At 33.6% G+C, this 13,256-nt stretch overlaps 1 protein-coding gene across 1 annotated transcript in view; it reads right to left on the bottom strand.

The window, feature by feature from the left end:
* Window positions 1–200: 200 nt before the first annotated feature.
* The window catches only part of LOC129253854 (kinesin-like protein KIFC3), a 35,570-nt gene continuing 22,514 nt past the window's right edge, over window positions 201–13,256 (bottom strand). Inside the window, exons 14-21 of the mRNA XM_054892284.2 lie at window positions 12,590–12,883; window positions 11,854–11,958; window positions 11,172–11,299; window positions 9,404–9,521; window positions 8,839–8,968; window positions 7,556–7,759; window positions 6,285–6,463; window positions 201–5,947 (exon numbers count right to left, since the gene is read on the bottom strand). Coding sequence (XP_054748259.2) covers window positions 5,861–5,947; window positions 6,285–6,463; window positions 7,556–7,759; window positions 8,839–8,968; window positions 9,404–9,521; window positions 11,172–11,299; window positions 11,854–11,958; window positions 12,590–12,883 — 1,245 coding nt within the window. The 3' untranslated portion in view covers window positions 201–5,860. The remainder of the gene's footprint in view (window positions 5,948–6,284; window positions 6,464–7,555; window positions 7,760–8,838; window positions 8,969–9,403; window positions 9,522–11,171; window positions 11,300–11,853; window positions 11,959–12,589; window positions 12,884–13,256) is intronic.

The raw sequence follows: 13,256 nt of genomic DNA, 5'->3' as shown, positions 1-13,256 counted from the left end.
ATACTTAGTTGCACAATGTAATTCACTGAAATGATTAAATCAATTTACGTATTTAGCTAAATGTCTCAGTGAGCACTATGAAGAAAAAAAAACTGGTGTGCATTTTTTTGCTCTGTTTACATAAGTTGGGGATAAAATGATCACAATGGCATTAGAATAACACAAAAAAATGAAGACAAGATACATGAAAGCAAGAAAAATCAAATTCATTCATCTTTGTATTTATTTCTCTTCAGATAATATGACATAACATAACTTTTAAATTTTAATTGTCAATGTAGATTATAAATTAAATACTGCCCGCCTATTTCCCATCAGAAAATTTCTTTATTAAATGAAAGAGAGCAATATAACTGCCAGAATGAAAGTAACTGGCATGGTATTTAATGTTCTAGTTTGATTATTTTTAATTCTCATCTCTTACAATGATCAATAAAGAAATATAGTTAACCAAAAAAAAAATCTTCTTCCAAAATATGAAGATCCAATTTGTCAGAAAGGAATGCAACTAACTGAGAATTCAACATGATAAAAACATATGAGCCTAATTAGTTTCCATTTTTACCCCATTGTGTATATCATATATTCAAGAAGAAAAAAAGGGAATTGTATATTCACATCACAATAATGATCTTTCAATAATAATGTTCATTCTAAAAGTAAATTGACTGGAATATTATTACTACACTTGAAATAAATGATCTTAAGGAAAATATCAGCAATTGAGTTTTCACAATGAATGAAATATGCATATCTTTCACAGACAAGGAAGAATGTCTATTGGTAATACTTATAAAATGACTAAAAATATACGATACCCAGAAAGTATATCTATAAATCCATTCAAAGAAATCTGAATATATTAATTCTATTTACAAGATAAGATTTCTTTAAACAGCTATTAATCTCAATAAATAAGAGCATATACATGTCCCGAAATAAACATACTACCTTTGTGCTTGCATTGAAAATACATTAAATTTACTGAAATGTTGAAAAACATAAAAGAGCAAAGCCACACAACTACCAACTGACTAGTTACATCAAAGCATACCGAAAATAAAACAGCTTGACTTCTCCCAGCACATTACAGTATTCCTGGGAATTAGTATGTAGAAGTATTCTTTGAAGCAATTTGACAACAATAAATTAATCGAGAAAAAAAATGGCAACCTGAACTCTCTGCATTATTTTTTATCACTCAGGAAAAAACACATTGAATACTAAATATCACCCATAAAGGCTTTACCGCATGTGTTTATACTGAACTTGTAATATATTACATTACTAAATTCATTTAATTATGAAAATAAGTGAATTGAAAAACATATATTGAACGAGTGACCACTATTACTTGTTTTTTTTAAAGATATAAACCAAGGATAAAAAATGTGAACTAAGAGTATCTTTTCGAAAATACTTATGTCACACAAGCATTTAATCATATAATTGTGTTGCAGTCAAACACCATGTACAAGGCACTACAGCTACATATTCAAATTGCAAGACATAGAAATGCAAACAGCTCCAGCCTATAGTTAAGTATAGATGATAGAATCTCTTCTCTGACACCAAGATTAATTAGACCAAATTGATAGTAGACCTGGGGAGCGTTTCATTAAAGGATTTTATCTGACAATTACCATAGAAACAGTACATCTCAGCCAATCAGAATCAGGGAAAGCTGTCAGATCTGACAAGTTGTCGGATAAAAATGTTGATGAAACACTCCCAAGATGGGTTCAAAAATAGAGGAAACATCAATTCAATCCACATAAGTTGTATAGTAAAAGATTCATGTCTTTTAAAGGTACCATAACATAATTTGTTTCACATAATAAAAGGATTTTAATAATTAAAAGTTTTCCCAATTAATAATGTAAATCTTCTTGCTTGGGTTGACAAAAAGTCTTCTTTTCTTCCTTATGAGGGGAAAAATCAAAGGTAAAAGAGATTTAATTGAAAAAAAGAACAAAATTATTCAAGTAAATAAATAAATAAATTTGTAAATAAAATTTGACAGCACAATTTGAAAATTATGGCACAGATAATGAAAAGGTTAAGAGGAAGTCTGCTGATAAGCAAGAAGTCTGATCATCTATTACTCATATTCTGCCATTCTGGCGCAAGCCTCTTTTTGAATCCCCGACAAAAACGTCCCGTGTTCGCTCAAGCATGAACAAAATTTATTTTTTTAAATTGCATTTCAAAGATAAGATTTAAGAGCATCTATTAACATCAAAATATAGATATTATAATTTGAAACAAATTTTGTATAGACTTTTCAAAACTGTCCCGTTTTTTTGATACGCACTGTAGTTAACTAGGCTGTCCCAAAAGCAAGCAGCACAACAATGATCAAAATTATTTAAATTTCAGTGCTCTTCTGCATGTACTTATCAAGATAGTCAGATATTTTATCTTGTCGAGTTGACTTACAATAGCCATATTATGTTGACTTATTAACCTTGTAGGTAGACATAGAGACAAATGATATCTTCCCGAGTGGACTTCTGAAAGCTACACATCGTCATGGCAACATAATTTATCATACCTCGTCAACTTTTAATGAGTTACATAACTAATGCTGCCATGATGATCTGTAACATTTCAGAAGACAAGTTGGGAAAATACTCGATGTCTCAATGTCAACTTGCAATGTAAATTATGCCAACATGATTAGCAAGTTTAAGACAAGATTAAGTATATCGCCATCTCGTCCAGTAGAATGGTACTTAGCTTCTGTAAATTTGACATCCGGGAAACATGGCAGCTTATAATGCTTTTACATTTTACATTGTAGCACACATTAATATAATGATAGATATTCGTTCGAACCATACCCTCTTACCTGATGACATATTTCAACTACCGGTATATATAATGTAAATAGAATTCATGTATTATCGCCCAAATGCATCAAAATGTTTTGATAATATATTGATAGAACAGCATCAGAATTGATCAATTTGAATAATATAATCCCAATTGGTACAATTGCTTTGGCTTACCGAGGTACAATCTGTAATAAATTAAAATTGAAACTGAATAATCACAGAATCCCTCCGTAATACCTTGATCTGCTTAGAGCAATAACTAATAATAAGTCAACCACTCCAAATAAGGATGAATTTTAGTCATCATTCTTGATGCATGGCTGTTTAAAAAAAGTGAAATAGACAAATCAGCTCAAAATTTCCATACGTCGTTATATAATTTTCTCCATCAAAGTCAACTGATGTTTTCAGCTCATTTCTTTGGTATTTTACATACACATCAATTGGCACAACATTTGCTACACAACTATTTCATTTGATCTGGAAGCTAGCACAGTGCAAATTAGTAAGTACTGATAGCTACATATTATATCAACACTGCAATGACTGCACAACAGAATATACATAAGTACTGGCATAGCACAAAGTGTTAAGTACTGATTGCTAAATCTATGAGGTTAAAAATGAATACTAAAGGTAATGTACTAGTATCTATTTCCTATGCAGTATATTGTGTAATTTCGTGAATAAAGGCAGTGTGCATGTATATTACAACGATCCTTACTACCTTTTGATTTGCAACGCAATGAATACGATATGAAAGGCATGATATTACACTTAAAATGTAATGGGCATATTTCATATTTTCATTGAATATTTGCACTATACTTCAATAAGTTTTACATTTGTATACTCAAAATAAAATAAAATATCATTATTATCATTAAGTGTCACTCATGACACATATATTCATTTGTTTAAACTTTGTATTGGTGAATTTATAGTTGTTGCCCATTTGAAGAGAGCCAGTTACGTTAGACCTTAAGCAAGTTCTTAAACCTTAATTCTGAATCACACAATGGTGAATTACAGTGAACATTCCATGTCTTTACTGGTCAATATGTCTTTGAAGTATTTCTTGATTCAGCAAACTTGAATGATTTACAAAGGAAAATATTCCCAATAATTTGAAAGGCATAAATTATTAATTCCTGAAGCATACGAGGTTACATACGCCCAGTAACAAATCAATCATATTTTGAAGCATATATTATTTTCTATAGTAAATGTTACAGCACACACTTATTCACATAAATAGAAAATTGCTAACTTCCTTTACATTCATGATATCGATAAAAACATTAAAAATATAAGATCTACAATTTACATATAAAACACTATTATTAACATAATGCCAGCCAGTTGATTGTTACATATAGATAAAAGTGGCTCAAGATATTGAAGAACCATATGTTAACCATTCATTACAAATTGTGACCTAAGACAGTAGACAGTGCAGAGCATGATTTTCATAACCATAAATACTTTTCAATACATAGAAATCAGACTTACCACTAATTATCAACATCATTTTAAGAATCACAAAATTATCCTGTTCATTCTAATGATATCAGGGCCCTAGTACATAAAACTGCATTCAATTGCACATTAAAGTGTGACCATATGTCTATAGTAAACCATGTAAAAAAAAGTTACAATCGATTGCAAATGTCACTTGTAATTGTCCATATTATATGGCCCAGATATGATCAATCTGGTCCTTGTGAAACAAAGCTTCGCAATCAATCACAAAATGTCAATGACCAATCAAGATCATGGTTGCATGCACATGAGATGAGTGACGGATCGGAATTGTTATTTCATACTTGCAATCAATAGCTAACCTTAGCGTGACAAGTTCATGTGAGATGTTTTACAAGTATATTTCATACACAAAATGATTTGAACATCTACCATTTGGAAGAGAGAGAGAGAGAGAAAAAAAAAAACATACACGAGATGTTTGTACCCACAAGTGGAAATGATAATACATTGTATATGAACAAATGGGATAAATTGATTTAAAGATCAATCTCTTGTCAAAATTGATAAACTTTTAGTGTGACCACTTCTGTTCTTCCATAGGTCAAAGTGATCATGAAATATGTAATATACATATTTTTATGAACTCTGAAATGAAGCACTTCAGTTCACTCCTTCAGATTCTCTCAAGCACGGAGTTTCTATATGAAAATTTTCAATATGTTTTGCTCTTAAGATGGCTATCATTTATTCAAATTAATTACTATATGGACAAGAGTTGTTGCAAGAATCAATGATTGGTTACCATGAAGATGTGTAAATTGATGAACACCAAGACATAATTCTAAAGTATATGTTGCTTTTTAATTCTTTTTCATCATGGAAATAATCACATTGGAGTGTAAACATGAAATAAATAGGAGGAACAGATCATAAAAGTAAACAAAAACTATTTGAAACAAAGACTCTTAAATACATGAAACATATCAGAAAAACAATTTGTTACGTTTTCATCATAATACGGTATGTATTTATGCAAATTGATTGAGAAAATTAAGAAGAGATGCTGATGATATTGTTGCAAGAGTTATTGGTAGGATACCATGGAGATGTGTATATTGAAGAACATAATGAAATTTGTGTTTTCCTCTAAGAATGATGTATTTGTTAAATTTGCTTGATAAATCAGAAGAGTTGCTGATGATATTGTTGCAAGAATCATTGTTTGGTTACCATGGAGAAGTCTCTGGTGATGAATGAATCAATTTGGAGCACATTCATCATCATTGTAGAGTTGCATTAATTCTTTTTATGCTTAATTTATTTCAGATGAATAGAAACAAGACAAACTATACACAGCACATGAGTTTCTCGACACAGCCATTTATCACCAATTGAAGTTAATCCTGATGCTGAGGTGAATGGAATTCATCGACTACTGTCTTAGTGTCGCCCTTGGCGTTTTCGATGTAGTAGTCTTTATTCTGGCAGGGGTGGAATATGATGCTGATGTTAATGATGAGGTGTATGGAATTCATTGATCACCGTCTTGGTGTCGCCCTTGGTGTTTTTGATGTAGGAGTCTTTGACCTGGCAGGGGTGGAATACGATGCTGATGTCGGAACATCCTGGAAAAAAAACACAAAAATTAATAAAATTTTACCCTTCTAACTTGGTAATATTTGCATATTTAAAAAACTCCTTTTAAAAGTTTATATCTCAAACACAATAGCAATAGGATAAATGAAAAACAGTAACAAAATTGCCAATTAGCATAGAAAACAGTGATTTTGACATTTGTACACATAGTGACATCTTTTTTTATTTCTAGTGATGACTTTCCTTTCCTTTCACTTCCCCCCCAGCCTAATAATTTTTCCCCTTGTGGCAAACAAACATATTTTATTTCGGCCTCATCAGTCAGTAAAGACATCTAATAATTTATAATCTTAAAAATGACCTTACCTCATATTGCGAAAGCCTATCCTTGAGCGCAGCTACTTCAGCTGTGTCTGTTCTCTTACTTGCTGCTCCCAGCTCCACACTCCGTACCCTTTGAGCAAAGCTAAGACTACAGTGAGATTCTCCAGAGTTCTTTGAGACGGGAGAAACCTGGACTACCATCAATGTCTTACTGTCTCCACCTGAAAATACATACAGACACAGTCTTTAGACAGTTGGAATTATGTCACTCTGTCTCTTTTGTTTCCCCTAAACTTTTTTTCATGATCACTTGGTCTATCACCAGTTTTTCTGATCTAAAGTCCCCAATTTTCCAATTTTAAAAAATGCAAAATTTCATATTCATCTGTGTTCTAAACATCAGATTTCAAATTCATTGATAACATGAAAGAAACATGAAAAAGCAATTTAAATAGTGAAACTCTTTATAGACACATTGACACATGCTGATATTCATAAGCAAATGCTTCATTGTAAACAATGCAAACAGGTTTGATCAGCATGTTTTCCACTGATGCAAAATTTTATATTATTTCACTGTATTTTTTGTAATTCAAACTGTCTACAATCACAGATAAGTAGCGTAGAGCCACCTAGGTCCAAGACAAAATTAACATAGCATAATTCTTGGTGACAAATAATGAACTGGTGAACATTTCAAGAAACAAGATATTCTGTGATTTCCACTGAATACTGTTAAAAGCTACCAAAATCCTGGCATCTGATTGGCTCAAAGCAAATTAGTCAGTAAAAATAACTACCGGTACTTGTTTCAAGAAACACACCCCATAATTGCTCATGCCTCCAGCTGACACTGGTCGCGGACCTGTGGTATCATGGGGCTCTAGATTTGCAAAGCAATTACTTCTGTGATGAATTAATTTTGATTAGACTGCTGTTTTGTACATGTACTAGACAGCTGCTCTCAATCTCTGCATCGCCTCATTTTCTTACAATTCTGGGCGAATCTATCATCCTCTCAAATCTATTATGCATCCTCCTCAGATGCACACCCTTGATGTTTTTATCATCTCCCCGTAATGCTGAGAACATACAGCATGCAACTTGAAAATGCCTATGTGAATGTAACCATGTGGCTCTACCGACATGTACTGTCTCCTGACCAATTGCAACAAGGGTGTTGGTATTTGACATTGCATCTTCACAAGTGAGCTTGCAAACATGACGCAAAATAAGAAAACAATGCGTTCAAGGCTCCGTATTGCATCACAATTCTGAAGGTGCCTATTGCAAGGAGTAAATTGAGAACTCACCTAAAGATTCCTGTAGGAGATAAGTAAGTTTAGAGTTCCTGAATGGTATATGACCCTGTTTAGCTCTCAGGGCTTGGATGACATCGCCCAGAGCAGACAGGGATTTATTGATGCTTTGAGCTTCCTTTAATCGTTGGGTGTCTGTACCAGATCCTGATTTATTGACTCGTTCTGAACCAGCCAAATCTACCAAGTTGAGTTTACCTAGACAATTAAGAGAGAAAAGTCAGTGACACTGCAAATATTTAAATAATTGATATAAACACTTACTGACTTATATCAGATTTCCCATGAACACTTAAAAGGACTGATTATTTAACTTTGAGGAGGTCTGCAAAAATCTGGGCTGTGGGGCCCTACATGCATTCAGTGCATGCAATGTTTCAAGTGGAAACCCCTGAGAATTTTATTCTGCAAGCACCATTATATAATTTGCAATATATAAAGGAATGATTATATTCCCTTCATAAACTACAGTGTTAATAGTCATTATAACTTCAGCAAATAAGCAACCGATTAGTTTCAAAATATCAGGTAATTCCTGTCTGACCTAAAGGCTTGCAATTATAATAAGATTAGCTGCAAGAGGAAAAAAATTGGATCCTGACTAAATTAAAACAATCCTATTAAACTTGTCTATGTATATTGAAAAATTATGCCTACAACCATTCCATGTCTAATATTTTGTTCAATTTTATATGTATGATTTCTCTTTCACATCTTCCTGCTTCTTGACTATCTCTCCCTGTCTTTCTCACTCACCCCAGGGGCCCGTCTTACAAAGAGTTACGATTGCATCATAAGTAGAAAATATTTTAAACAAATATGCATAATACATGTTGACATTGCTGGACGTCAATAGTTGCGATTGATTGGATCAATCGCAACTCTTTGTCAGACGGGGCCCAGGGCTCCATGACACAAAGGTTTGTGATGAATTGCAAATAAGAAAGAACTGCACTGATTGGTTCCCGGTTAGTATTTTAAACAGAGTGTGCATGCATCAATGCTCTTGATTGGTCATTCGTATTTAGCAACTGATTGCAGAGCTCTGACCTCATTACCTAAAACTTTTTGATTGATCATAATTTGATATTTGCAATTGATTTCACTGATCATTATGTATATCAACTCTATGATAAATTGGATAGCTGTATTAGTTAGCCCAAGCCCCTTGGAGAGGACTTAATGAATAGATGAAATTGGTAATCTGTATGCTTATGCCTTCATGAATTCACAAAAGTCAGGGAAAGTCACAGACAGCGGGGATTATTCTAGCTTACCTTTCGTTCGCTTCCCGGATACTTTGTTCTTTCCGATGATATTAACACACAGTAACGCATGTGATCTTGAGCTGTGTTCATTCATGTCTGTGCTTGCTGTGGCACGATTCTTGTGACCAGTTGCAAATACCTGAAAATGATTTCAGTAAATCAATCAAATCATTTAAATTATTGCAATTATACATGTATGTTCAATCATATTCCTTTTGATCATTTTGCTTCATTAATTAAATGAGGTTTACAATTAAATTCCACTTGAAGTTCCATCTTAAGCTTTTGTAACTCTTAAGGGAATTCCTTTTCAAAGTTTCATTCATTCTTAGATGAACTGACAGCTTGTATTACATCACACTTTTAAACTATTCCTTATCTTTAGGAAACAAACAAGAAAAAAGTTATAATAGACAATATATAATCTTGAAAAGTAAAGCTCTTACACATCTGCTGATTTTTCATGTTTTGTAGATTTGAAATTGATTTATACGAACATGTGTTCCCCAGATTTTCTGGAAAATTGAAGCTTGGTATGGAGAAGAGCATAACAGAAAATTGAGAGAAACTTTACCCTATTGATATCAGCAACAGAGCTGACTTCAACCTCTTTGAGTCCAGGAACATAAAGCCCGCCCTCTGTTGACATTTTCACATCCAACTTGTTGGACGGATCATCACTTAACAGGTCCCTAATGAATAGAAAAGAAAAGGTTTACACTTCAAAGTACAACTAAGGCAGGCCTCTACAATTTTTTTTGTCACTTGCCCTGTTGGGCAAGTGATGAAAAAATTTGCTTGCCCTATAGAAAAACTGCTTGCCCAATTTGTTTTATGATTTTATTATGATGGCACTACTATTATTTTTAAAGGTCATACAAAATAACAACGATTGAGAATCATGTATAGTATAAAAGAACACACATTTAAAAGTTTACTCAGCAACGTAGGCCTGAGTCATTACGTTTATTTTGATTTTTTTTTTCGCTATTTATAAATGGGCGATTAAGGTTTAAAAAAACCTTATCCAAAAGTTGCTAAAATTTCATATTTTGCATCTTTAAATCCACGAAATGGTTATCTGTTTGCCATATTTCCTTAAAATTGTTTTGATTTAGTTGGAAACTATAGAAAAAGCCAGTGAAAAATATTCAGCTCTTTATTGACTCTGAAAAAGATTGTTTTATGTTTTTAAAAAAAAAATCATCCAAAAAAATAAAAAGTGGAGTGGCCAAACTTTCACATTTTGCATCTTTGAATACATGAAATTGTCATTTATTTTCCATATTTCCTTGAATTTTTTTTTTTAATTAGTTGGAAACTATCAAGAAATTTAGGAATATTATTCATCTCTCTCTTGTCTTTTCTTCATCATTTTAACACTCGGTCAATGTTTTTCTTTATTGTAGTCCCACTGTAGACTTTCATGGTTTTTTTTTCATGCAACATTAACAGAAAACAATCGTTGATCATTTTACACTTGGTCAACACCATGAAAGTCTTCATGTGGGACCACAATAATAAAAAACATTTGCCGAGTGTAACATCATCATAAATCAGAGTCAAGAAAGAGGGTAAAAAAAGAGCTGAATAATCTTAATTTTTTCGGTAGTTTCCAACTAAATCAAAACAATTTCAAGGTAATATGGAAAATAGATGGCCATTTCATGGATTTTTGCAAAATGTGAAATTTTAGCCACTTTTTGTGATTTTTTTTTTTGGTTTTGGCAAATTGCGCAAGATAGTATTAGTGCATGCGCATGCAGTCATTGCACACATAGAACATAAGATGCGATGGCACGGTTTTTCGAACGAGGTACCTGGCGATAAATTATTGGTAGTTGGCGCTGATTTTACATCAGTTTCCACTGTTTTTTTTTACTGGTTTGACATAATATGAGAGATAGTTGTGATTATCCAAAAGATATTGAAATTTAGATGGTGTACTGATATTTTATTATTTTATTTCCAATACAACCACTTGCCCGATCGGGCAATTGACTTTGAGAAATGCACGTCATTTTCACTTGCCCCGGGCAAGCGGGTTTGTCGCGACCTGACTAAGGTGAGACTTCTATTTATGGACAAATCCTTAAAGTTTATATGACTGCATGACGTAAGACATTCCTGAAAATGAATTTTCTCCGTTTTCTAGCTTATATTTTGCTTCTTGGTATTGTTGCAAAAATTATTCAGTAGTGAATTAGTGTGTATTCATTCCTACATTACAAGACTGACAGCTCAGAATACTGCATAATGCTGGTCAGATTCGAGTAGTGAGAACTTGAGCTGGTCCTCCGAAGGCTGCTGGTTGTATACTATCACATGACTAACATATATACCTGAGCATTTCATTATAGATCTCCATGACAGACACAGTGATGGTGAAAGAATAATCCGAGCGTGATGCTGTGTCTTCAAATAGTAACTTGAGGGCACGCTGGTTGATTCCAGGATTCTTTGATGGTCCCTGTGACAGATAAACGGCAATAAAATTGTATAGATTTCTATTCCATGAATACTTGGATGTACACTACTGTTTATTCACATCAATTTTGTGTTTCCCCGAGGGTGCATGGCCTTGGCTTTGAGGACAATTAAGAGGGCAAAGTCTTGTCCATGGGCCATTAGCTGTGGCTTCAGTACTTAGCCCTACTTAGCCTTGTCCTAGAACACTTGGCACTGGCCACAGTCAGTACTAGCCTTGGCCATGGCCTCAGTCAGTACTAAACCTTGACCTTGACCACTTGGCAGAGGCCTTAGTTAGTACTTAGCCTTAGCCTTGGCCTTTGCCTGTCCTTGTCTCGCATATGAAAATGTTTTGGTCAGTTGAAAAATTAACAAAACACTGATCAACAATTTTTACCATATCTAAAAAGTTTTGGGAAAATAAAGAATTTGAAATGTATTTTTAGTCCTATTACATTATCTTTCTATTCAAATTCCATTCAGAAGGATGTTGCAAAGTTCAAAGTGTATGAAATTATTTGGTAATTCAATCACTCACTTTATCAGTGAACTTACCTGCATTGTGAATGTCTTCCCTGACCCTGTTTGTCCATAAGCAAAGATGCATACATTGTAACCATCGACGCTTGAGATGATCAATGGCTGAACCTCTTTAAACACCTGCAAAGGAGGATTGATGATTTGACTTTAAAACAATCTCCAATTAAAATTGTCGAGCGAGGAGCAGTGGAATGTAACAGAACGAAATAAAGTCAGGAAATGATTTTTACTCATCAACAATAAATCACAATGATACATGATATTCATTGTCTCTCAGTTCATCCCCCCCAAAAAGAGATAAATGATGGTCCAAAATTTGGGCTGTTTTTGCATGATCCTGAAAAGGGCCATATACTATGAAGAGGTGTGGTGAAGCTACAGCCAGCTGGTCTACTAAACATTTGGTCTAATTGCCATTTAGCCCAATCACAAGTCTGTCTAATATACAGTAAAGTTAAACACATTTCATTAAAAATACATTTGGTATAACACTACTTAGTGTATTGAACTGTTGATCAATCAAATTTTCATTTTACAAGGTGCAAAATAATCAGATGAATTGGAAATTAGACAAACTGGATATAAGACTAAATGAGGATTAGACTTAGTGGGTATTACACCAAGTCTAATGTTAACCAAAAGGCAATTTAGATCAATTTGAACGTAGACCAAATGGGTTTAGCCCATGTGATATTAAGACTATCTGAGAAGTAGAACAAGGGTTGGTACACCAAATGAATAGAGTGCTTACCTCTTCCTGAGTAGATGCCATGTTAAATACTTTATCCACCTCAAATGTAGAAAATCTCCCCTTGTTGACCAAATTCAAAAGACCATCATCATCCTCATCGAACGTAACCACAGACTTGGCATTCGCACCTCCTCCGTCTTCTTTGATGAGAGGGCGAACGCGAGCGAAGACGCGAATATTTCCCTTCAGGTCGATGAGTTCGTTGTGATACTTCTTACGCAGCAGGAGTTCCTTCTGGTATTTCTTGTGGAGTTCTTCATTGTGCTTGGCAACCTTGGAGAGTTTTGCACCAATCTGTAAGATGGGATATAAAGATTTCACTGCATGAGTTATGTTTTGATGGAGAAATAATTTTGAAATATTCACAAGAATCAGTGGTTGAAACATGATGTGTATAAGTAGAAAATAAATGCAAAGACAACCAAAGAAAAATTTTAACTAATACTTCAATCTTGACCATTTCGATATCTCTCAGTTTCACTTGCCATTCTCCACCAAGGATTTAAATGGATACCTGGAAGGATGCAATAGCCCAAGTTGTGTGCCTTGCAATCAAGTCTTGAACTCTTAATTGGAACACTCCCAAGGGAATGGAGATAGTGCTCACAATTGTGTGCGAACAAGCCAGGATCCAATGACCTTATTATAGTATCTGTAAAGCGCTTAA

The sequence above is a fragment of the Lytechinus pictus genome, chromosome 2, assembly GCF_037042905.1.
Source record: "Lytechinus pictus isolate F3 Inbred chromosome 2, Lp3.0, whole genome shotgun sequence".
NCBI classification, from domain to species: Eukaryota; Metazoa; Echinodermata; class Echinoidea; order Temnopleuroida; family Toxopneustidae; genus Lytechinus; species Lytechinus pictus.
This window is presented reverse-complemented; position numbering and strand designations above follow the sequence as displayed.